This window comes from Nomascus leucogenys, chromosome 22a (genome assembly GCF_006542625.1).
Source record: "Nomascus leucogenys isolate Asia chromosome 22a, Asia_NLE_v1, whole genome shotgun sequence".
In the NCBI taxonomy this organism is placed as follows: Eukaryota; Metazoa; Chordata; class Mammalia; order Primates; family Hylobatidae; genus Nomascus; species Nomascus leucogenys.
Genome location: NC_044402.1, coordinates 2,949,887 through 2,972,617, shown reverse-complemented (window position 1 = coordinate 2,972,617; position 22,731 = coordinate 2,949,887). Strand labels below are relative to the sequence as shown.

Sequence of the window (22,731 nt, the reverse complement as noted above, 5' to 3'; positions counted from 1 at the left end):
GCTACCATGCCTGGCTAATTTTTTTGTATTTTTTTAGTATAGACGGGGTTTCACCGCGTTAGCCAGGATGGTCTTGATCTCCTGACCTCGCGATCCGCCTGTCTCAGCTTCCCAAAGTGCTGGGATTACAGGCATGAGCCACCACTCCCGGCCATTCATTCATTTTTCACTCACCATCCTCATCCATCCATTCATCACCCATCCACCCTCTATCACTCACCACCCACTCGCTGTCAACCATTCACGATTCACCCGCCACGCGTCGATATGCCGTGCACCATGCACCATCAATGTTGCTGTCCATCAGCTGTCCCCTACTCACCATCCATTACTCTCCACCACCATCCACAATCCACCCTCCTATACTATCCACATACCATGTTCCATCCAGTATCTTCCTTCTATCATCCAACCTCCATCCACAACCCATGGGAGAGGGGCACTGCGTGAAGAAGTGGACACCCAGTTCCAATGGTGAGCAGACTAGCTCAGCCCTAGCAGCACACAGGACAGAGAAAGGGGTGAATTCAAAGATCGTTTATTCCCCCACCTGGCAAGACACCCATTTTACAGGGTAGGTCAGTCTCGCCAAGCCCTTCTTTGCCCTTCTTCCTGAGAACCTAAGGCGTTCAGGCCCTGGAGGGGCGGGTAAGGAGAGGCTGAGAAGGTGCCTCCCAGGGGCCTGAAGAGTCGGCCCTGGGCGGGTCTGGAGGTAAATATGTAACGGACCCCGGTGCCCCCACCCGACCTGCCTGGTCACGTGGGTCCAGTGGGGCAAAGTCTCCTGGTCGGGCGCAAGGAGCAGAGGCGAGATGGGCGTCCTGGGCCGGGTCCTGCTGTGGCTGCAGCTCTGCGGTGAGCCGGGGCCACACTGGTGGGGGCCAGGACGGCAGCGGTCTGTCAGGACCCAGGGCCGAGGTCCCTCTAGATCTGGAGGGTGAAGATCTTCCGAGGAGGGGGCAGCGGGGGCTTTGGAGGGTTGGGGGCGTGAAATGCGGCCTTGCCTCCCTCGTCGGGCGAGTGCGCAGCCCGGGAGTGCGCGGCCAGTGCATCGGGCGGTGCGGGAGAGGCGAGGAGGGGGTCCGGGAGCCTCGGCCAGCCCCGGCCTCTGGCGGCTCCTTCCGTCGCGGTTTTTCTGCGGCGCGGTCCCCAGAACCTGCCGAGAGCAGCGAGTGTGCGCCTGCGGGGCTTGGCAGACTGCTTCAGTTTCCCGGTCCCCAAGGGAGCACTTTGCCCTCCTCCGCCTTCACACCAGGCCGGCGCATGTCCCTGGCGCCCCCTTCCCTAAACCCCTCGCGGCTCCCTCTGGACAACCCCACCCACCACATTCGGGGCCGGCCTGACCTGGTCCTGCCGCCCCCAGCCCCTTCTTACTTCTCATACCGGGTTGCGCTCTGTCGCAGCTCTTCCCGGCCCAGGTAGGACTCCTCCGGGAAGCCTTCCTGATTCCAAGGCCGAGGAAGAGGTCTGCGCTGCCCCATCCTCCTCCATGCCCCGGCTGTCACTGTCCTTAACAACGCCGTCCTCTGCTCCAGCGCCAGGCAAACTGGGGGCAGTGCCGGGAGGCGATCTAGGCAGGCGTCCTGGAGCGCACGTTGGAGCGGGCTCTGCAGATAACAGGAGAAGTCCGTTGGAGAGCGCCCGGGCAGGGCGCCCACAGTCTGGCCGGGAGGGACCAGGGCCTGGGTCTGGGCCCCCGGGGATGGGGTTCCTATGCGTCCCGGGTGATCCGCGCGGACCTTCCGCACTTCTCTGGGTGGGTGGCCTTCCCTGAGAAGGGAGCATCCCGGCGAGAACGGCGGGCACTCAGTCGCCTCCTCCCCAGCACTGACCCAGGCGGCCTCCAAACTCTGGGTCCCCAACACGGACTTCGACGTCGCAGCCAACTGGAGCCAGAACCGGACCCCGTGCGCCGGCGACGCCGTTGAGTTCCCGGCGGACAAGGTGCCTGGGAGCGCCGGCGGGGTCGGTGATGGGCCTGGACCCCCGAGACCGCGTGGCCCGGGTGGGGGCTGCTCCGGGCTCAGCTGAGGCAGCTTCTTCCTGCAGATGGTGTCGGTCCTGGTGCGAGAAGGTCACGCCGTCTCAGACATGGTAAGGCCGGGCTGCTGCTGCCACCGGGCTGGGGGTTCAGAGTCTCTGAAGCTCCTTCAGGGACTGCTGTGCCTTGAGGGCGGACCCCAATGGCATGCAGGCGCTGCCGGACTGGGACTTTGGCCTCTGGAGAATATTCTAGGAGGCAGGGAGTTGGGGGGAACCTAGGGGAGCTTGGTCCCATGGTCCCAGCCAGGCTGCGTCCTTGGAGGGGTGGGAGGCGTCCCTGTCCCCACAGCCCTTCTGATGCCCAGCAGTGGGTGGTCTTCCCAGGAAGCGCGTGCTCCACGCCCTTCCCCCAAAGCCTTGCCTTGTCCTGGTGCCTAAAGCTCCACCTTGAGAACACTAGGGAAAGGGTCCCCAACACCCCCCTGCACCCGCCATCAGGGTCCCTGGCCTGTTAGGAAGCGGCCGCCCAGGAAGACGTGAGCCCACTCCTGCCTGCGCTCTGCCTCCCTTCAGATCAGATCAGATTCTCCTAGGGACCCCTATTACCACTGCGCCAGCGAGGGACCTGGGTGGGTGTGCACTCCTTCAGTGCCTGACATCGGAGATGGGACGGCTTCACCCTGAAACCTTCCCCCCGCATCAGTCCATGGAAGAATTGTCTTCCACAAAACCGGTCCCTGGTGCCAAAAAGGTTGGGGACTGCTGCCCTAGGGGACCTTTTTCTCAAACTGCTTCACACAACACTCCAAGAAAATGATGGGAACTGGGAGGAAAGAGGGTTCCATGAGCAGGTAAGTTTGGGAAACGCTGCAGCCTGCACTTGCCTGGAGCTTCATCACGTATTAAAGGCTCTGATAAGGCCCCAGAGAAAGAAGCAAATTTCCTTATTTAAGGTGGAGTTCAGCCAGCTGCAGGCCAAACGCAGCCCCTACGGCTGGAGCAAGGAATGGTTTTTACACTTTGTAATCGTTGGGGAAAAAAAGAACAATCTCTTGTGGCACTTGGAAAATATATGACATCAGCGACAGTAAATACAGCTTCACTGGCACACAGCCCACCCACTCGGTTGAGTATCCTCGGTGGCCACTGTCCCATTGCAGTGGCAGCCCACCAGCTTCCAGGGTGACTGTGGGGCCTGCAGGCCAAGCCTCTGGGCAAAAGCTTCCTTCCAGCCCCTTCACAGCCATTCCTGGGCTACGTCCTCATCCTGTCACCTGCACACCTGCCAGCTCAGTCACTCCTGAGTGAGGGTCACTGGTGAGCTGGGTTGGGGTGTCGGCTCCAGATGTGGGGTCCAGGCCTGAGGCCCCTGCACGTGCGGGTGGGGAAGATGGCTCAATGGCCTCATCCTGGCCTACTCCTGCCCCATGCGGGGTCAGGGACCCCGGGCCTCATTTCCACCCTAAGGCCGCTTGGTTCATTCCTTCAGGTTTTCCAAAGCTGCCTTAACCCAAAAGCTGCCAGGCACTGGGGAGGGCACCCACAGCAAGACGGCAAAGCTCCCGCCCAGGAAACGGGAGGAGGGCGGGGAGAGAGAGGTGGTTGCCCCTTGTGGCCCTGCCCCCAGAACCCACGCATAACCTTGGCAACCAGGCAGCCCAAGTGAGGGGGGCACTGGGAGCTGATGGGGGACCTGTGGGCAGAGGAGTCAGGCTGGGGTGGGGGTTCCAGGGCATGGATTTCCCCCATTCCCCTCCCCTGCCTTTCATGCGCGTCCGTGTGAAGAGACCACCAAACAGGCTTTGTGTGAGCCACGTGGCTGTTTATTTCACCTGGGTGCAGGCGGGCCAAGTCCGAAAAGAGTCAGCGAAGGGAGATAGGGGTGGAGCCATTTTATAGGATTTGGGTAGGTAGTGGGAAATTACAGTCAAAGGGGGTTTGTTCTCTGGCGGGCAGGAGTGGGGGTCGCAAGGTGCTTAGTGGGGGAGGTTTTTGAGCCAGGATGAGCCAGGAAAGGGACTTTCACAAGGTAATGTCATCACTTAAGGCAAGGACTGGCCATTTACACTTCTTTTGTGGTGGAATGGCATCAGTTAAGGGAGGGCAGGGCCTTTTCACTTCTTTTGTGATTCTTCAGTTACTTCAGGCCATCTGGGCATATACGTGCAAGTCACAGGGGATGCGATGGCTTGGCTTGGGCTCAGAGGCCTGACATTCCTGTCTTCTTATATTAATAAGAAAAGTAAAATAGTGTTGAAGTGTTGGGGCGGCGAAAATTTTTGGGGGGTGGTATAGAGAGAAAGAATGGGTGATGTTTCTCAGGGCTGCTTCGAGCGGGATTAGGGGCGGCATGGGAACCTTGAGTGGGAGAGATTAAGCTGAAGGGAGGTCTTGTGGTAAGGGGTGATATTGTGGGGCTGTTAGAAGAAACATTTGTTGTATAGAATGATTGGTGATGGCCTGGATACGGTTTTGAATGAATTGAGAAACTAAATGGAATAAGAGAAGGAGAAAAACAGGTATTAAAGGTCTAAGAATTGGGAAGACCTAGGACATCTGATTAGAGAGTGCCTAAGGAGGTTCAGCATAGCCTTGCCAGCAAAGATTATTTATTTACTTCAAGAGCTAAGAGTGGCAGTTTGGGGATAGCACGAGGAGATATCAGCTGTGATGGCTTGGAGAATCAGTGTAAACCAGCAGTGTAAACAAGAGCAGAGCATGTGTGAGTAGTTGAGAACAGTGAATAGGAGTGTGACTTGACAGAAAATAGTAGGGATGACAAGTTTTTTGGGGGCACAGTCTAAGTTGGGCTGGTGTCTGGAATGAGACTGGGGCCTAATAAAAAGGAGCATCTATACAGGAGCTCAGATTGGGCTGTACCCTATAGCATTCTGAGGACAGGTCTGACTTCTGAGAAAGGAAAGTTGTAAAAGTATTGTCCAGTCCTTTTTAAGTTGGTGGCTGAGCTTGGTGAGGTGTGTTTTTAATAGACCATTAGTCTGTCACTGAATACTAAGAGCCTGAAAAAATGCTTGGCTGATTTGACTAATAAAGGCTGGTCTGCTATCAGACTGTATAGAGGTGGGAAGGCTAAACTGAGGAATTATGTCTGACAGAAGGGAAGAAATGACTGCGTGGCCTTCTCAGAGCCTGTAGGAAAGGCCTCTACTTATCCAGTGAAAGTGTCTACCTAGACTAAGAGGTATTTTAGTTTTCTCACTCGGCGCATGTTGAGTAAAGCTAATTTGCCGGTCCTAGGTGGGGGCAAATCCTCAAGCTTGATGTGTAGGGAAGGGAGGGGGCCTGAATAATCCCTGAGGAGTAGTAGAATAGCAGATGGAACACTGAGAAGTTATTTCTTTGAGGATAGATTTCCACGATGGAAAGGAAATGAAAGGTTCATAAGAGGCGGGCTAGTGGCTTGTACTATGGCATAGCCTGCCTTTGCTGGTGTGTGGCGATTAGGCCTGGTGGAACTGCCATCAATAAACCAAGTGTGATCAGGGTGAGGAACAGGGAAGAAGGAAATGTGGGGAAATGGGGTGAACGTCAGGTGGATCAGAGAGATGCAGTCATGAGGGTCAGGTGTGGTATCTGGAATAATGTGGGGGGCCAGATTGAAGTCCGGGGCAGGAACAATGGTAATTGTGGAGACTTAACAAAGAGTGAGCACAGCTGAAGGAGCCGGGGAGCAGAAAGTATATGCATCAGGTGTGAGGAAGAAAATAGATTTTGGAAATTATGAGAGCTGTAGAGAGTTGAGCATAGTTTGTGATTTTTAGGGCCTCTAAAAGTATTAAAGCAGCGGCAGCTGCTGCACGCAGACATGAGGGCTAAGCTAAAACAGTAAGGTCAAGTTGTTTGGACAGAAAGGCTACGGGGTGTGGTCCTGGCTCTTGTGTAAGAATTCTGACCACACTAACCATGCCTAGGAAGGAAAGGAGTTGTTTTGTAAGGGATTGTGGTTTGGGAGATTAATTGGACACGATCAGCAGGGAGAGCACGTGTGTTTTTATGAGAATTATGCTGAGATAGGTAACAGATGAGGATGAAATTTGGGCTTGACTGAAGTAATGGGGGCTGTCTGTGAAGGCTTGCGGCAGTACAGCCCAGGTAATTTGCTGAGCCTAATGGGTGTCAGGGTCAGTCTAAGTGAAAGCAAAGAGAGGCTGGGACGAGGGGTGCAGGGGAATAGTGAAAAAAGCATCTTTAAGATCGAGAGCGGAATAGTGAGTTGTGGAGGAAGGTATTGAGGACAAAAGAGTGTACGGGTTGGGCACCACAGGGTGGATAGGCAAAACAATTTGGTTGATAAGGTGCAGATCCGGAACTAATCTGTAAGACTTGTCTGGTTTTTGGACAGGTAAAATGGGGGAATTGTCAGGAGAGTTATAGGTTTTAGAAGCCCGTGCTGTAGCAGGCGAGTGATAACAGGCTTCAATCCTTTGAAAGTGTGCTGTGGGATGGGATATTGGCGTTGAGCGGGGTAAGGGTGATTAGGTTTTAATGGGATGGTAACGGGCATGTGATCGGTTGCCAGGGACGGAGTAGAGATGTCCCATACTTGTGGGTTAAGGTGGGGGGATATGAGAGGAAGATGCGAAGGAGGCTTTGGGTTGGGGAGAAGGGCGGCAATGAGATGCAGCTGTAGTCCAGGAATAGGGAAGCAGATAATTTGGTTAAAATATCTCGGCCTAATAAGGCAACTGGGCAGGTGGGGATAAGTAAAAAAGAGTGCATAAAAGAGTGTTCTCCAAATTGGCACCAGAGTGGAGGAGTTTTCAGGGGTTTAGAAGCCTGGCCGTCAATACCCACAACAGTTATGGAGGCAAGGGAAACAGGCCCTCGAAAAGAAGGTAATGTGGAGTGGGTGGCCTCCGTATTGACTAAGGGGACGGACTTACCTTCCACTGTGAGAGTTACCCGACGCTCGGCGTCCGTGATGGTCTATGGGGCTTCCGAGGCGATCGGGCAGCGTCAGTCTTCAGCCGCTAAGCCGAGAAGGAGCCAGTCAGAGAGCCTTGGGCCAGAGTTCCAGGGGCTCTGGGAGTGACTGCCAGGTGAGTTGAACAGTCCGATTTCCAGTGGGGTCCCGCACAGATGGGACACGGCTTAGGCATTCCTTGGCCTGGTGGCCAGATTTCTGGCACTTGTAGCCGGAAAGGAGGAGCTCCTGGGGGAGGAGGTTCTGGAGGAATGCCTGGCCGCTGCGGTTCAGGCGTCTGGAAGTTCTTGTGTGCTGGAGATGTGGCTGGGGTGTTTGTCTCACAGTGGAGGCAAGGAATTGCAACTTTTTTCTATTATTGTACACCTTGAAGGCGAGGTTAATTAAATCCTGTTGTGGGGTTTGAGGGCTGGAATTTAATTTTTGGAGTTTTATTTAATGTCGGGGGCAGATTGGGTAATAAAATGTATTTTGAGAATAAGACGGCCTTTTGACCTTTTAGGGTCTAGGGCTGTAAAGTGTCTCAGGGTTGCTGCCAAATGAGCCATGAACTGGGCTGGGTTTTTTATATTGGATGAAAAACAGTCTAAACACTAACTGATTTGGGAGAGGTTGGATAAAGAAAAAGGAGCATTAACCTTGACTATGCCTTTAGCTCCAGCCACCTTTTTAAGAATAAATTGCTGGGCAGGTGGGGGAGGGCTAGTCACGGAATGAAACTGTAAGCCGGACCAGGTGTGAGGAGGGGAGGTGATAAAAGGATTATAGGGTGGAGGAGCGGAGGCTGAGGAAGAATTGGGACCTAGCTCGGCCTGGCCAGGAGGGGAGAGGTCAGATGGGCCTGTAGAAAAGGAAGATTAGAAAGACTCAGCGACACTTGGGGTTGGGACTGAGGGGACAGGCAGGAGGGAGAAAGAAGGAAGATTTGGGACGAGTTGCATTGGGCACAGAGACTAGGAAGGGACCGATGTGTAAAAGAATGCCTGGACGTCAGGCACCTCAGACCGTTTGCCCATTTTACGACAAGAATTATTTAGATCTTGCAGGATGGAAAACTTGAAAGTGCTGTTTTCTGGCTATTTGGAACTACTATCGAGTTTGTATTGGGGTCAAGCGGCATTGCAGAAGAAAATAAGGCATTTAGGTTTTAGGTCAGGTGTGAGTTGAAGAGGTTTTAAGTTTTTGAGAACACGGGCTAAGGGAGAAGAAGGAGGAATGGAGGGTGGAAGGTTGCCCATAGTGAAGGAAGCAAGCCCAGAGAAAAGAGAGTAGAGACACAGAGGGAAGGGGTTCGGGGGTTCTTACCTTCCAGAAAAGCGGGAAAGCGGTTGAGGCGTGGATATAAGGGGTTGGTGCGCAGAGATAAGAGGTCGGGGTGCGGAAATAAGGGATTGGGGCACAGAGATATAAGAGGTTGGGGCACGGAAATAAGGGATTGGGGTGCAGAGATATGAGGTTGGGGTACTTGCCCCTCCTCTAGAAAAGTGGGACTTGCTGCTCAGGGTGAAGGAGAAGGGGTTGGGGGTTTCTTGCCCCCCAGAAAGGCGGAGAAGGGGTAGAGACACGGAGAGAAGGGGTTGGGATACCTGCCCCTTCCCCAGAAAAGCAGGACTTGCCACCAAGGGTGAAGGACCAAGGCAGGCGTCCCTGCGTGGTCTGACACCTCTGAAACGTGGGTGAATAATCAGAGAGGCGCCCCTGCAATGATTAAACACTAAGGGAAGGCTGCCTTCCCAGTCTGTGACTGGCGCCGGAGTTTTGGGTCCGCAGATAAAACGTGTCTCCTTTGTCTCTACCAAAAAATGAAGGGAACTGAAATTAAGAGAAGGGAGAGATTGAAGTGTGGCACCAAGATTGAAAGAGAAAGAGGTTGAGGGATAGGGAGGGAGGTTGGAGAAGAGAGTAAAAAGAGGCTGCTTACTGGATTTGAAATTGGTGAGATGTTTCTTGGGCTGGTCGGTCTGAGGAATCTGAGGTCGTAGGTGGATCTTTCTCATGGAGCAAAAAGCAGGAGGACAGGGGATTGATCTCCCAAGGGAGGTCCCCCGATCCGAGTCACGGCACCATTCTTCATGCACGTCCGTGTGAAGAGACCACCAAACAGGCTTTGTGTGAGCCACATGGCTGTTTATTTCACCTGGGTGCAGGCGGGCCGAGTCCAAAAAGAGTCAGCTGAAGGGAGATAGGGGTGGGGCCGTTTTATAGGATTTGGGTAGGTAAAGGAAAATTACAGTCAAAGGGGGTTTGTCCTCTGGTGGGCAGGAGTGGGGGTCACAAGGTGCTCAGTGGGGGGGCTTTTTTGAGCCAGGAAAAGGACTTTCACAAGGTAATGTCATCACTTAAGGCAAGGACCGGCCATTTACACTTCTTTTGTGGTGGAATGGCATCAGTTAAGGCAGGGCAGGGCCTTTTCACTTCTTTTGTGATTCTTCAGTTACTTCAGGCCATCTGGGCGTATACGTGCAAGTCACAGGGGATGCGATGGCTTGGCTTGGGCTCAGAGGCCTGACACTGCCGTCCTCCTTACTTTCATGGTCTCCTTTGGAAGCACTTGGGCTCTGAAAGGAGGCAACACTCCATTCATTCATTCATCTATTCAATAATTCATTCATTGATCATCCATTGGCCAGTGGGAACAGCGCAGGGGCAGGGGACAGTGGCCCCGGGGTCCCAGCCTGCAGAGGCCGAATTCACCCAGAGTCGCCCAAGCACTCCCATCCCCTGCACACGTCGGCTATGTTGCCCTCCATGCCCCTGGCTCCCAGCTTCGTCCATCTGCCTAGATGGCGCCCGAGTAATAGGCCGTGCACATCAGTGCCTTACTTTGTAATTCTCTGGTTGCGAGCATCCCTCCCTGCGATTTTCCTGTTCCTTGCCCTTCCCCCCATTTCTACCTTTTGCCTGCTTTCTTGCTGGGGGAGTCTCCTGTCTTCCGCCCATCCCCCTGCCTTGGCTGGAGGCTTTGCAAGTCTGCTCACTGTGGACTTGCCTGCAGTGTCCTGTGCTGAACAGAAACCCTCATTTTAATCGACCTAATGCAAAACCCCTTACCTTAGAACTGTGTTTTCTGTGTTTCGTTTGAGAATCCCGTCTGCTCCTCAGTCACAATGGTAATCGACTATGGGGCACGTGCACCAGCGAGGGGTCCCGCTCTGTTTCTCTCCTTAGGGTGAGCGCAGCTTCCAACGTCCTCCGCCTTGCGCTTCTGTTCCAGCATCGCTGGAATCCATCGTGGGCCTGGGCGTTGTGGGTCTCTCTGAGCCCTGTCTTCAAGTCCACAGGCCGCTTTGCCGACCCTACACTATGCACACTGTGGCTCTGCAGGAGGCTTCAGATCCATCCCCTTCACTCCTGCTCCAAGGTTCTTTATGGATCGCATTGTTGCAGATAAATTGTAGAATAGGTTTGCCAGGTGTACCAACTACCACCACCACCACCAAAAAAACCTTGGATTTTTTTTTTTTTTTTTGAGATGGAGTCTCGCTCTGCTGCCCAGGCTGGAGTGCAGTGGTGTGATCTCGGCTCACTGCAACCTCTGCCTCCTGGGCTCAAGCGATTCTCCTGCCTCAGCCTCCCAAGTAGCTGAGACTACAGGAATTTTGATTGGGATAAATAACAGCCTTATGCTGTCAAGCCATCCATATAAGAGCTTGGATGGCCTCTCCAAATATTTCAGGTCATCCATGTCCTCTTTAGCATCTTAAAGTGTTCCCTGTAGAGGTCTTACATTGTATTGGTTAATTCATCAATACTTTGCTAAGTTTGGTTTTCTGAGACAGGGTCTCACTCTGTTGCCCAGGCTGGAGTGCAGTGGCACGATCACGGCTCACTGCAGCCTTGACCTTCCTGGGCTCAAACAATCCTCCCACCTCAGCCTCCCGAGTAGCTGGGACTACAGGCTTGTGCCACCACGCCTGGCTAATTTTTGTAGTTTTTGTAGAGATGGGGCGGTCTCACTATGTTGGCCAGGCTGGTCTCGAACTCCTGGGCTCAAGTGATATGCCCGCTTCGGCCTTCCAAAGTGTTGGGATTACAGGCATGAGCCACCGCTCCTGCCCTGAAGTTTGGTTTCTATTATAAATGTTGCCCTATATTTAAAAATTATATTCTCTTTTTAGTTTTAAATTTTTTTTTTTTTTTTTTTTTTGTATTTTTAGTAGAGACGGGGTTTCACCGTGGTCTCGATCTCCTGACCTCGTGATCCGCCCGCCTCAGGCTCCCAAAGTGCTGGGATTACAAGCGTGAGCCACCGCGCCCGGCCTATTTTTAAATTTTTTGTAGAGATGGAGTCTCACTATGTTTCTCACCAGGCTGATCTCAAACTCCTGGCCTTAACTACTGTGCTCATCTGTTCAACTATTATGTTACGTTTATATTTTTCCCTTTCGTTCTTTAAAAAAAGGTGTTCTTGGTATGCTTCCTCCTGGGAACCCCTCCCTGTTCCTGAGGCGCTTTGAGCTATGGCACACTCCGTCCCTATGGCTCCACCTCTGCATCTGTGGGTGGACTTGCCCTGCTGGCAGTGCCACACCCTCAGGTGTGCACGGAACTGAAGTGTGACCTCACGTCGCTGGGGGTGTTGGCCTCTTGCTCAGGTGCAGTGCTCCTGGAAGGGCCGAAGAGAGGGTCCTGCCCTGGGCGGGCACGCCCTACTGTGCTGAGCCCCTCATAACCTGGCAGCAAGGGTTGCCCTGGCCCAGCGCTCACCCTCGGCCCCTGAGGGAGAAGTGCAGAAGCAAAAAGGCAGGAGGCCGAGGTCCTGGCATTGGAGGAGAGGGGGAGTGAGGGGCGGCCGGTCAGACCCCCCATATTTCTGCTGACACCCGAGACCTGGGCTGTGGCCCCACTTCTGTGGTGAGGGAGCTGCATGGCCCAGCCCAGGCCTAGGAAACAGCAGGGGCCACTCCACCGCCCTGCTACACTCCCTGCCTCCTCCTGCACCCCTGGCCCCCAGATGCTGCCTCTCCCTCCCTCTCTTCTTCCCTCCCTCCCTCACACACCAAGAGCGCGGCCTCAGACTCCCCAGGGGCCGGGCAACTTTTGAAACTTTAGTTCCTGGAACCTGGGAGCCCTGGGCCTGTGCACGTTCTCAAGGGGCTATGGGGGAGGCGACAGGCCCCGGCCAGAGTCATCTCTGCCCCAGACTCCCCACGGCTCTGTCCCTGGCCTGTGAGACCTCCAGCTCAGGGACAGGACACTGGGCTGTGCCCGCCTCGGGGCCTTGCACACGCGGCCCCATCTTTCCCAGGCCAGATCCGCTTCCTCTGCCAGCCTCAGCCAGGCCGAGGACCCCGGGCCTGAGCTCGCCCGGGCCCCTTCCGTGCACAGGGTCTCGCTTCGCGTCCCAGGGGACTGGGGGCGGGGTGGGCGCGGAGCGGGCCCGGACCCCCGCGTGGCGCCGCCTCAGCCCGTGCCTCTTGCAGCTCCTGCCGCTGGACGGGGAACTCGTCTTGGCTTCAGGAGCCGGATTCGGAGTCTCAGACGTGGGCTCGCACCTGGACTGTGGCGCGGGTGAGTGTGGAAGGGCGTGTTCAGGGGCGGAAATTGGAGGGAGGGCGTGTCCAGGGCGGGGACTGGAGGGAAGGCGTGTCGAGGGAGCGAGGACTGGAGGGAGGGCGCCTCCGGGGGCGGGGTTTAGGGAGTGGCGGAAGTGTCCTGAAGCGGGGCTTGGGGGGTCGTGCTCAGAGGCCTGGCGTGGTGTGGTCTGGGGCTTGTTCCGTGGAGCTCAGGGATGTGCCCCTGCTCAGGCGAACCTGCCGTCTTCCGCGACTCTGACCGCTTCTCCTGGCATGACCCGCACCTGTGGCGCTCCGGGGACGAGGCACCTGGTCTCTTCTTCGTGGATGCCGAGTGCGTGCCCTGCCGCCACGACGACGTAGTCTTTCCACCTAGTGCCTCCTTCCGCGTGGGGCTTGGCCCTGGCGCTAGCCCCGTGCGTGTTCGCAGCATCTCGGCTCTGGGCCGGGTGAGCACTGAGGGGAGGGAGGCTTGGGTCCCCTCTCCCCACCTCGGCCCGCCCCCGCCCCCGCTCCTGCCCCTCCTGGTCTGCACACTTAGGGTCTGAGCACTCAGGTGATGTCTCTTCTTCGGGCTGGCTCCGGTGGGGACCCGGCTGCCCGCAGACGTTCACGCGCGACGAGGACCTGGCTGCTTTCCTGGCGTCCCGCGCGGGCCGCCTACGCTTCCACGGGCCGGGCGCGCTGAGCGTGGGCCCCGAAGACTGTGCGGACCCGTCGGGCTGCGTCTGCGGCAACGCAGAGGTGAGCCAGGCCGCAGTGGAGTCTCGGGGGCCGCGCGTGGGTCGGGACTGTGCCCGGGACAGGGCCGCCGCGCTCCCACGGTCTCTCGCCGGCTTGCATCTTGGACGCATCGCCCTTCTCGCTGGGGTCCGCTCTGGCTCTGCGTTGACGACCGCCCCTCGCACCAGGTGCAGCCGTGGATCTGCGCGGCCCTGCTCCAGTCCCTGGGCGGCCGCTGCCCCCAGGCCGCCTGTCACAGCGCCCTCCGGCCCCAGGGGCAGTGCTGTGACCTCTGTGGTGAGCGCCCCCGCCGGGCCCTGCTTGCTGGGAAGGCCTGGAGGACCTCGTTCGCCCCCCGCCTCAGTTTCCTGCCGGGCCCGGATCCACGGCGCTGACCCCTGCCCTCCCACCGCAGGAGCCGTTGTGTTGCTGACCCACGGCCCCGCATTTGACCTGAAGCGGTACCGGGCGCGGATACTAGACACCTTCCTGGGCCTGGTAATGGGGCCGCGCGGGCAGCTGAGGGGAGTCCCCACCCCAGCCCTACCGCCTCCGCCTAGGACGCCCCTTCTGCAGGGCCCCTGCGGCTGCCCACCTGCCCACCTGCCCACCTGCCCACCTGCCCACCTGTCCACCTGCCCACCTGCCCACCTGTCCACCTGCCCACTATCTGCCTCCGCCCACCTGCCCACTATCTGCCTCTGCCCTTAGCGTCCCCATAGGCTCGGGGAGGGCGGGGGGCTGAGTCAAACCAACCCCGTCCCCCTCCCCAGCCTCAGTACCGGGGGCTGCAGGTGGCCGTGTCCAAGGTGCCACGCTCGTCCGGGCTCCGGGAGGCCGATACGGAGATCCAGGTGGTGCTGGTGGAGACGGGGCCCGACACGGGTGGCGCGGGGCGGCTGGCCCGGGCCCTCCTGGCGGACGTCGCCGAGAACGGTAACCGCGCCCGCCCCGCCCCGCCCCGCCCCGCCCCGCCCCGCCCCGCCGCGGGGAAGACTAAGCCGGCCCCTCCGCCGCAGGCGAGACCCTCGGCGTCCTGGAGGCGACCATGCGGGAGTCGGGCGCACACGTCTGGGGCAGCTCCGCGGCTGGGCTGGCAGGCGGCGTGGCGGCTGCGCTACTGCTGGCGCTGCTGGTCCTGCTGGTGGCGCCGCCGCTGCTGCGCCGCGCGGGGAGGCTCAGGTACGCGGGTCGGGGGGTCGGGGGTGTGGGGCTGGGGGTTGCTCCGAGGGGCTCATGCTGCGTCCCCGCTACGCCCTCAGGTGGAGGCGGCGTGAGGAGGCGGCCCTGGCCGGAGCGCCCCTTGGCTTCCACAACCCGGTGTTCGACGTGACGGCCTCCGAGGAGCTGGTGAGGGGGCTGGAGTGGGGACCAGGGCCTCCTCGGGGCCGGGACTCGGCGCCTAACGCCGCCTGACCCTGTCACCCCGTAGCCCCTTCCGCGGCCGCTCAGCCTGGTTCCGAAGGTGGCCGCAGACAGCACCAGCCAGAGTTACTTCGTCAACCCTCTGTTCGCCGGGGCTGAGGCCGAGGCCTGAGCGGCCGCCTGACCGTCGACCTTGGGGCTCTCCACCCCCTCTGGCCCCAGAACCTCCCTGACCCCAGTCGACCTGGGGGCTAGCCACCTCCTCGTCCAGACCCCAAACTTCCCCTTCCTTCCCCCTCCTTCCCCCTCCTTCCCCCCTCCTTCCCCCTCCTTCCCCCTCCTTCCCCCTCCTTCCCCCCTCCTTCCCCCTCCTTCCCCCCTCCTTCCCCCCTCCTCCAGGGGCCAAGGACAGGGTGGCTTTACTCAATGAAGGTGTTTCCTGCACCTGCCGTCAGCCTGAATATGCCGCCCCCGGCCCCGCCCATGAGGATTGGGAGCCCAGCTTTGCGCCCCAGTCGCACTGGGGGACATGGGAGGGGTCTAGCTGGCCACTGCTGGAGGCAGCGCTGGTCGTCACCTGGGCAGCGAGAAGCTAAGATCTGTGAAGCTGAACCCAGAACTAGGAGGGGGGCTTCCCCCGCCTTCTGGTGGGGGGAGGGTGAGGAGCTGGAGGTGGGGGTGGGAGAGAGGCAAGGGGTGGAGGGAGCCAAAGGCCGTGGCTGGAGGGGCGGACGGAAAAGGGGTGGGCATCTCTCCTGGCACCAAGCTGCTGGGTGCGAAGGCAGATCATACGGGGTCACCCATGTGCAAGCATGCGCCACTGCACTGACCCAGACAAGGGCCCGGCCCTGTGTGTGCAGCTGTAACTGCGGCAGTGACCAGTTCTGTGAAACCAGTATCTGGGGCTGGAGATGTCACCGGCATCCCCAGTCATGGCCTGGCCCCCACTCGGAATCTTCTGCCCAGGGGCCCAGCTTAGCCGCCAGGACACGTGCTGTAATCCAGATCAGGGCCCCGTGCTTCGAGGTGCGTCTGTGTTGTGGTTGGAATGAGTCACTCTCAGTGCTGTGCAGTGTCCTGTTGAGTGACCACCACAGTTCACGTGTGCTCCAACAGCTACCATCTCGCATTTTTAAAAGTGGCCGACACTCCCACAGGCACTTTTTAGCCACGATTTTCTTTAGTGTCAGGTGCAAACTGGAGAGCAAGCCTGAGCTGGCTGGACACCACCTGCCGCCCACTGCTCACCCCAGTCATAGATGCGACTGTGCTGGCAGGGACCTGCCCCTGGCGTGGGCTGTGGAAGGAGATGCTCTGGGCTTCCAGGGGCGCTGCTTGCTGCTGCAGCAGCAGCCCAGGCCATGCTGCCTGGCACAGAGCTGCAAGGTCCCAAGTGCCCCTGCTGGGTGCTGGGCTGCCTGCCCTGGCTTGCAGTCTTCTCCCAGGTCCACACTCTTCTGCAGGGGCCATCACTGCCCTTGTCCTACCAAGGACAACCAGGTCTCAGTGAGTGGCACATAGAAGCCAACTCCCTGCATAACTCGGGAAACTGACTCCGAGCATTCCCTCAACCAGGGACCACTCACCCTGGCCCAGGTCTCCCTGAGAGCTCCTGCCTCTTCCTGGGGCCTCTGGCCTGCCCCATCCTGTCCCTTGGGGCTGCTGGCAGGGTTAGCGTGTATGGGTGTGGACAGGCAGACCCTCCCGGGCAGCTCCCTCCTGGGGCCCTGGCACTGCCTGGCTGGGCTCACAGGCATACCACCCTCCTCCCACCCTTCACTCCTGCCCCAAGGATGCCCTCTGCTCAGGCTGAACACCCCAACAGCAGCCTTTTGTGTGACCTCCGAGTGAATTACCCAGAATAGCTTCCACTGGTGAATAGCTTCTGCTGGGAAGGTGGCTCCTTCACTGCCTTTTGGAGCTCAGGCACTTCTGGGGCCCAGACACATGGGTGACATGTTATCACATCCAGACGGACCACTGGGAACTTTAAAACTGCCGTCTTCTGCTTTATTGACAGGTAAATTGTTCAAAAATGTTCTCACGATTCAATAATTACAAAGACTCAGACTTACATTAAAAAAGTAAAAACCAGAACCCCCCAGGTGCCCATCCAGCAGAAGACGGGGTAGGAGGGCAGTGGGGTGGCAGGGCTAGGCAGTGCTGGGCCACTCAGTGCCGGCTTGGGGAAGTGCAGGTCCTGAACAGCCTTGCCAAGCAGCCGACTGGTGGGAGGACAGGGGAAGCCTGGCCCAAGCTGTGTCTGCTGCCACAGTTAATCACAAGCCTCTGACGACACAGGGCCACAGAGCTGGTCACTCAACATCTGGTACAAAGAAGGGGGAGGTGAAATCCACGTGCCGTGGACCGGGGCCAGTGTGCAGGAGTATGTTGGGTGGGTCTACATGATCATACAGGCTACTAATCACAGGGGCTCCATGCGGGGGCAGGACTGGTTGGGGGGGCGGCAGGGTGGGGTATCCCAGTGGCTGCTTCGTGGCACCCTGGGGCTCTGACTTCTCTCAGCCCAGCAGGCCACAGGGCCTGCCTGCACCACGACACTCGCTGGTTTTATGGCAGGAGATGGAAGCCGTAGAAGCGAGTGGAAAGCAGAGAGCACAGCTGACTTCACAGTAGTATGGCTGCGACCCAGAATGAACTTAATGCACACAGGGACGCAGGGTGTCACTAGTCCCGGGCCTCTGTCCATGACAGAGAAGTCAGCAGGACTTCTGCAGCTGACTATGCAATGGCTAAATGAAAAAAAGGCCACAAACTAACCTCCACTTTCCTCTGTCTTCAAAATTCTAGTGACACTGGGATTGCTATATGACCTCCTACTATTCTAAGGTTCTAGGAAAGTTTCAGGAACTAGGGAAAGGACTGGGTACTGAGGCTGTGTTCCCAGATGTCTGCTTCCGAAGCAGCCGCGTCATGACGGGTTTCTGCTGAGGAAGTGGCGTTGGCAGGGCCCCATATGCCTTCTCGGGTTGTCAGGGGTGGGAGACAGGCTGTATGGGGGTCCTTCATGTGCAGATGGAACAGTGTCGCCTCACAGCTGTGCAGACGAACAGATGTGGTCTACTGCCACGAACAATGCGGCATAAAACTGATCAATATTATAATAAAGATTTGTCTTCTTCATCTCCGTATCTACAAAGTGATTCTACATTTCCTTGGACAACACTGGAGGGCCCGCTCAGTCTTGGCACGGACACTGGAGGCCATCCCCAGCTCCCTGGCCCCTGCCGTGAGCTGGCGGCTTCAGGTGTCACAGGCCGGCTGCTCCAGGCCTTCGAGGGGGAGCTGGCTCCTGTGGGGGGAGTTGGGGCTCGGTGGGCCGCTGGGGTTGGAGCTATTTGATGGAGTTGAGTGTTTGGTGGAGTCCGAATCAGGCTGTGAACAGGAAGAGGGCAGGGTGAGCACCCGCTGCCCTAGCCTGGGGAGGCACGCGCGCCCAGCTGGATGCAAATGTTTGCTCAGGGACAACTGTGGCAACTGCTCTTCTCCTCTGGTGTTATGAAAACACACACGCTCTACACCAGCGATTCGTGGGGGCCTTAGGCTTGCTGGTGAGAGTCACAAGCTGATGTCTAATCCCACTCAAAAATAAAACATGGTGATTATCATTACAAAAGACAGCAACTCTGTAGTAAAGAAATCAGATGGGGCCGGACGCGGTGGCTCCTGCCTGTAATCCCAGCACTTTGGCAGGCCAAGGTGGGTGGATCGCACTTGAGGTCAGGAGTTTGAGACCAGCCTGGCCAACATGGTAAAACCCCATCTCTACTGAAAATATAAAAATCAGGCCGGGGGTGGTGGCTCACACCTGTAATCCCAGCACTTTGGGAGGCCGAGGCAGGTGGATCACAAGGTCAGGAGATTGAGACCATCCCGGCTAACATGGTGAAACCCCATCTCTACTAAAAATACAAAAAATTAGCCGGGCATGGCAGCATGCGCCTGTAGTCCCAGCTGCTGGGGAGGCTGAGGCAGGAGAATGGCATGAACCCAGGAGGCGGAGCTTGCAGTGAGCCGAGACTGCACCACTGCACTCCAGCCTGGGCGACAGAGCAAGACTCTGTCACAAAACAAAACAAAAATCAGCTGGGCACGGTGGTGTGCACCTGCAACCAAGCAGTCAAAGTCACAAACATGACACTCTTTCCTGAGAAAAGCACTAGGAATAGAGGGTAACTTCCTCAACAAAATAAAACAGCTAACCATACTCAACAGTGAGAGACAAAATTTTCCCTTAAGATCAGCCACGGGCCAGGTGTGGTGGCTCACACCTGTAATCCCAGCACTTCGGGAGGCCAAGGTGGGCAGATCACGAGGTCAGGAGATCGAGACCATCCTAACACAGTGAAACCCTGTCTCTACTAAAAATAAAAAAAAAAATTAGCCAGGCATGGTGGCGGGCACCTGTAGTCCCAGCTACTCAGGAGGCTGAGGCAGGATAATGGCGTGAACCCAGGAGGCAGAGCTTGCAGTGAGCCGAGATCACATCACTGCATTCCAGCCTGGGCTACAGAGCAAGACTCTGTCTCAAAAAAAAAAAAAAAAAAAAAATCAGCAACAAGACAAGGATGCCTGCTTTCACCACTGCTATTCAACATGGGACTAGAGGTTCTAGCCAAAGCAATCAGGGAAGAAAAAGAAAAAGGATTCCAAGTTAGAAAGGAAGTAAAGCTATCTCTGTTTGCAGATGACATGATTATACACATAGAAAATCCCAAAGAAAAGTCCACAAAAAAATAAATTCAGCAAAGTTATAGGGTATAAGATCAACACACACAAGTCAGTTGTATTTCTATACACTAGAAATGAACACACTGAAAAGGAAACTGAAAAAAAAAATTCAATTTACAACAGCATCCAAAAGAATAGCTAGGAATAGTTTAACCAGAGAAGTGAAAAATGTGTACACTATAAATTACAAAACATTGCTGAAAAAATAGCTTAAATAAATGGAACACATCTCATGTTTGTGGAGTAAAAATATTAAGATGGCTGTACTAGGCCAGGTAACAGTGGCTCACACCTGTAATCCCAGCACTTTGGGAGGCCAAGGTGGGTGGATCATTTGAGGTCAGGAGTTTGAGACCAGCCTGGCCAACGTGGTGAAACCCCACCTCTACTAAAAATACAAAAATCAGTCAGGTGTGGTGGCAGGCACCTGTAGTCCCAGCTACTTGGGAGGCTGAGGCATGAGAATCACTTGAACCCAGGAAACAAAGGTTGCAGTGAGCCAAGATCGTGCCACTGCACTCCAGCCTAGGCAACAGAGTGAGACTGTCTCCAAAAAAAAAAAGAAAAAGACATTAATTATGAGGAATGTAAACGACGACAACCCAGAGAACAAGAGAAGACATCTGCACATCACCTCTCACAAGAGCCTGGTATTCAGAACACGCCAGGAGCTCCTACAACCCAACCACAAAAGGACAAACCACCCACTTCAAAAATGGGCAAAGGCCTTGAGTAGACATTTCTCTGAAGGTGGTATGGAAATGGCCAACAAGCATATGCAAAGATGCTCAACATAAGTCTTTAGGGAATGCAAATCAAAACCACAATCAGGTACTACTTGATAGCCACTAGGACGACTATTAAAAAGAAGAAAAACAAGAACAAGTATTGGTGAAGATGTGGAGATATGAGAACCCTGACATTGCTGGTGGAATGTAAAATGGTACAACTGCTGCAGAAAACAATTTGGTGGTTTCTCAAAAAGTTAAACACAGAATTACCACATAAATCCAGCAATCCCACTCACAGGCATAAACCTGAATAAACCTGAATGTGAAAACAGGCACTCAAACACATATGTGTGCAAACATGTTCACAGCAGCACCATTCACAACAGCTGAAGGACAGAAACAGCCCAAGTGTGCCTCAGGGGAAGAATGGGAAAACAAACTGTGGTCTATCCATGCAAGAGAATATTATTTAGCAATAGAAACGCCAACACTGATACATGCTACAACGGGGGTGAGCCACAAAACAGTATGCCAGGTGAAAGCTATGCACAAAAGGTCAAAACACATTTCTATACGAGAGGCTGGGCATTCTATTTCCACGAAATGTCCAGAACGGGGAAATCACAGAAAATCACTGGCTGCCCAGGTGCTGAGGGGAGGGAGGGACAGGGAGAGAGTGCTTAAAGGGCAGGGGTTTATTTTGAAATGATGAAAATGTCTTTTTTATTATGTTTTAGAGACAAGATCTCACTACACTGCCCAGGCTGGCCTTGAACTCCTCAGGCGATCCTTCCACCTCAGCTTCACTAGTAGCTGGCACTACAGACGTGAACCATGGCGCCCAGCTAGAGTGGAAATGTTTCTGAATGAGAAAGAGGTGGTGACTGTGCATCTCTATGGATGTACTAAATGTCACTGAGTAGTTTAAAGTAACTTTAAAGTAGTTATTTTGGGCCCGGTGTGCTGGCTCACGCCTGTAATCTGAGCACTTTGGGAGGCCGAGGTAGGAGGACAGCCTGAGCCCAGGAGTTGGGAGACCAGCCTGGGCAACAAAGTGAGACCCTGCCTCTGTATTATCACGAAAAAAAAAAAAAAAAATAGTTGTTTTGTGAATTTCACTTAAATTTAAAAGAACAAACAAGGTCATGCAGATGAGACAGGCACTGGCTGCCTCAGGACACAGCACCCTAAGAGGGACACCATGTCCTCTGTATAGTGTGACAGCCTAAGACACACTGCAAATCTCATGACCAGGAAACAGCGGGCAAACTCAAACTCAGCAGCATTCTGTAAAGTAACAGCAGTGCTTGCCACAAAAATGTGACTGTCCGACCAGACAAAGACAGGCTGGGGGCCTGCCGCAGAATAAAGGGTGGAAGAGTAGGATGGACAAAGGACAGAAAAGACAAAGGACTTCCAGAGGAAGAGACGCTGACCTTGGCAGAACCAGCAACATGTGCCAGGCATCTGCGCGTCCTTTCGGCAGCTGACGTTAAAACATCTCAGTGCTGGGGCTGAGATGTGTGGTGGAGAAATGAGCATGGCCCCTCCGCCTGCATCCCTGCATCCCTCCCTCCAAGGATAGCACCGGGGGCTAAGCCCTCAGCTCACTCCTCAGCCCTCAGCACTGCAGCTCCCCACCTCCCTCAACTGCATTCTCATCCCCATTCTGCACAGGGGAAACTGAGGCCAGAGCAGTGTGGCTAAGCTGCGCACAAGAACGCTGCCAGCCAGAGTGGGACTTGTCCTGGAGGTGGTCCCCACACTCTGACCCCAAGCGCCATCCCAGGGGAGGGGCAGAAGACAGACCAATGTGGAAGGTCAGCCCAGACCAAAGAGACTGCCATGTATTGCGCTGAAGTACATAAAACAACACAGGGAGTCCAGAGGAAGGAGGCAGGTTGGCGGGAAAGCTTCCGTTCCTCGTGGGGCAGTGTGACAGCCCGGTCCCTAGTCAGCATTCCCAAAGGAGCTTGGGGTCTGACCAAGAGACTGATGCATGGGCCTCCTGGAGGAGAGGACGGCCACCCCTGCCCCACCGTCACCCTCACACCACAAGTGGGGTGCTCCAGAAGGGCTGTGACACCACCCAGGGCCCCAGATCTTCGGGCTGCTTTTCCTCCTGCAGTGGTGGCTCACAGCCTCAGCACTGGACCTGGGCAAGTCTCACCTCTTTGTCAAAGTCCTGGTCTGGATCGGACATACTTCTCAGAGGCACGGTCACACCAGGCTCCGATCCACCTACAGAACAAGGACAGCTTTCCTCTTAGGGAGAAAGTCAAGAACGGAATCAAATGCCAGGGGTCTCCCCATTCCAGCACCCCTTGCCCCCCACCTCCCCCAGGGCTGCAGGGGCCATGCTTCCTCTGTACCTGATGAGGGCCACGAGATGTAGGGCTTGTTCCTGGATGGAGGCTGTCGAGCCAGGTTGGTGGGAGCGGGGCCTGGCCTTTCCTCCTGGGAGGGGGGCACAGCACTCTGGGCAGAGATAGCAACACATGAGCATGCTTGGTTGACACCCAGCAGGGCCGGCTGCAAAGTTTGTGCAACCTACGGCGGCTGTGGCCTCGTGACCTTGATGAGCAAAATGGGGGCCAGGAGGGCTCTCTGGACTGGACAAGGGCTCTGGACAGTCTGGAACTAAGAACTGGCAATAGCAACTTTAGGCCAGGTCAAATCCTTTATAAAAAGCATACTTTGTTTGTTTGTTTGAGAC

General features: G+C 55.9%; 2 protein-coding genes across 4 annotated transcripts in view; one reads left to right on the top strand and one right to left on the bottom strand.

Annotated features, from left to right (window-relative positions):
- The first annotated feature begins 785 nt into the window (after positions 1–785).
- On the top strand, positions 786–14,704 carry AMN (amnion associated transmembrane protein). Its single transcript, XM_030803945.1, has 12 exons — positions 786–855; positions 1,826–1,944; positions 2,050–2,094; positions 12,352–12,439; positions 12,676–12,893; positions 13,051–13,188; positions 13,356–13,464; positions 13,583–13,665; positions 13,941–14,103; positions 14,187–14,349; positions 14,430–14,517; positions 14,600–14,704. Exons 1-12 carry the CDS (start codon positions 813–815, stop codon positions 14,702–14,704), a joined length of 1,362 nt encoding a protein of 453 aa, XP_030659805.1. The 5' UTR covers positions 786–812.
- Positions 14,705–16,517: 1,813 nt separating this feature from the next.
- The window catches only part of CDC42BPB (CDC42 binding protein kinase beta), a 127,436-nt gene continuing 121,222 nt past the window's right edge, over positions 16,518–22,731 (bottom strand). For 2 of the 3 annotated variants that reach the window (XR_004028013.1, XM_030803936.1), the window contains exons 35-37: positions 22,388–22,493; positions 22,186–22,256; positions 16,518–17,928 (exon numbers count right to left, since the gene is read on the bottom strand). Coding sequence is in view for 2 of the 3 variants with exons in the window: in XM_030803936.1 (XP_030659796.1) it covers positions 17,797–17,928; positions 22,186–22,256; positions 22,388–22,493 (309 nt within the window). In the remaining variant the exon portion in view is untranslated. The remainder of the gene's footprint in view (positions 17,929–22,185; positions 22,257–22,387; positions 22,494–22,731) is intronic. The other variant, XM_030803937.1, reaches the window with a different exon arrangement.

Excerpts from the sequence above, each read along its gene's own strand:
- AMN (XM_030803945.1), top strand. The coding sequence starts at position 813 with ATGGGCGTCCTGGGCCGGGTCCTGCTGTGGCTGCAGCTCTGCG. Across the intron at positions 2,095-12,351 it reads GTCACGCCGTCTCAGACATG|CTCCTGCCGCTGGACGGGGA; the intron begins GTAAGGCCGGGC and ends TGCCTCTTGCAG. Across the intron at positions 13,189-13,355 it reads GCGTCTGCGGCAACGCAGAG|GTGCAGCCGTGGATCTGCGC; the intron begins GTGAGCCAGGCC and ends CCCTCGCACCAG.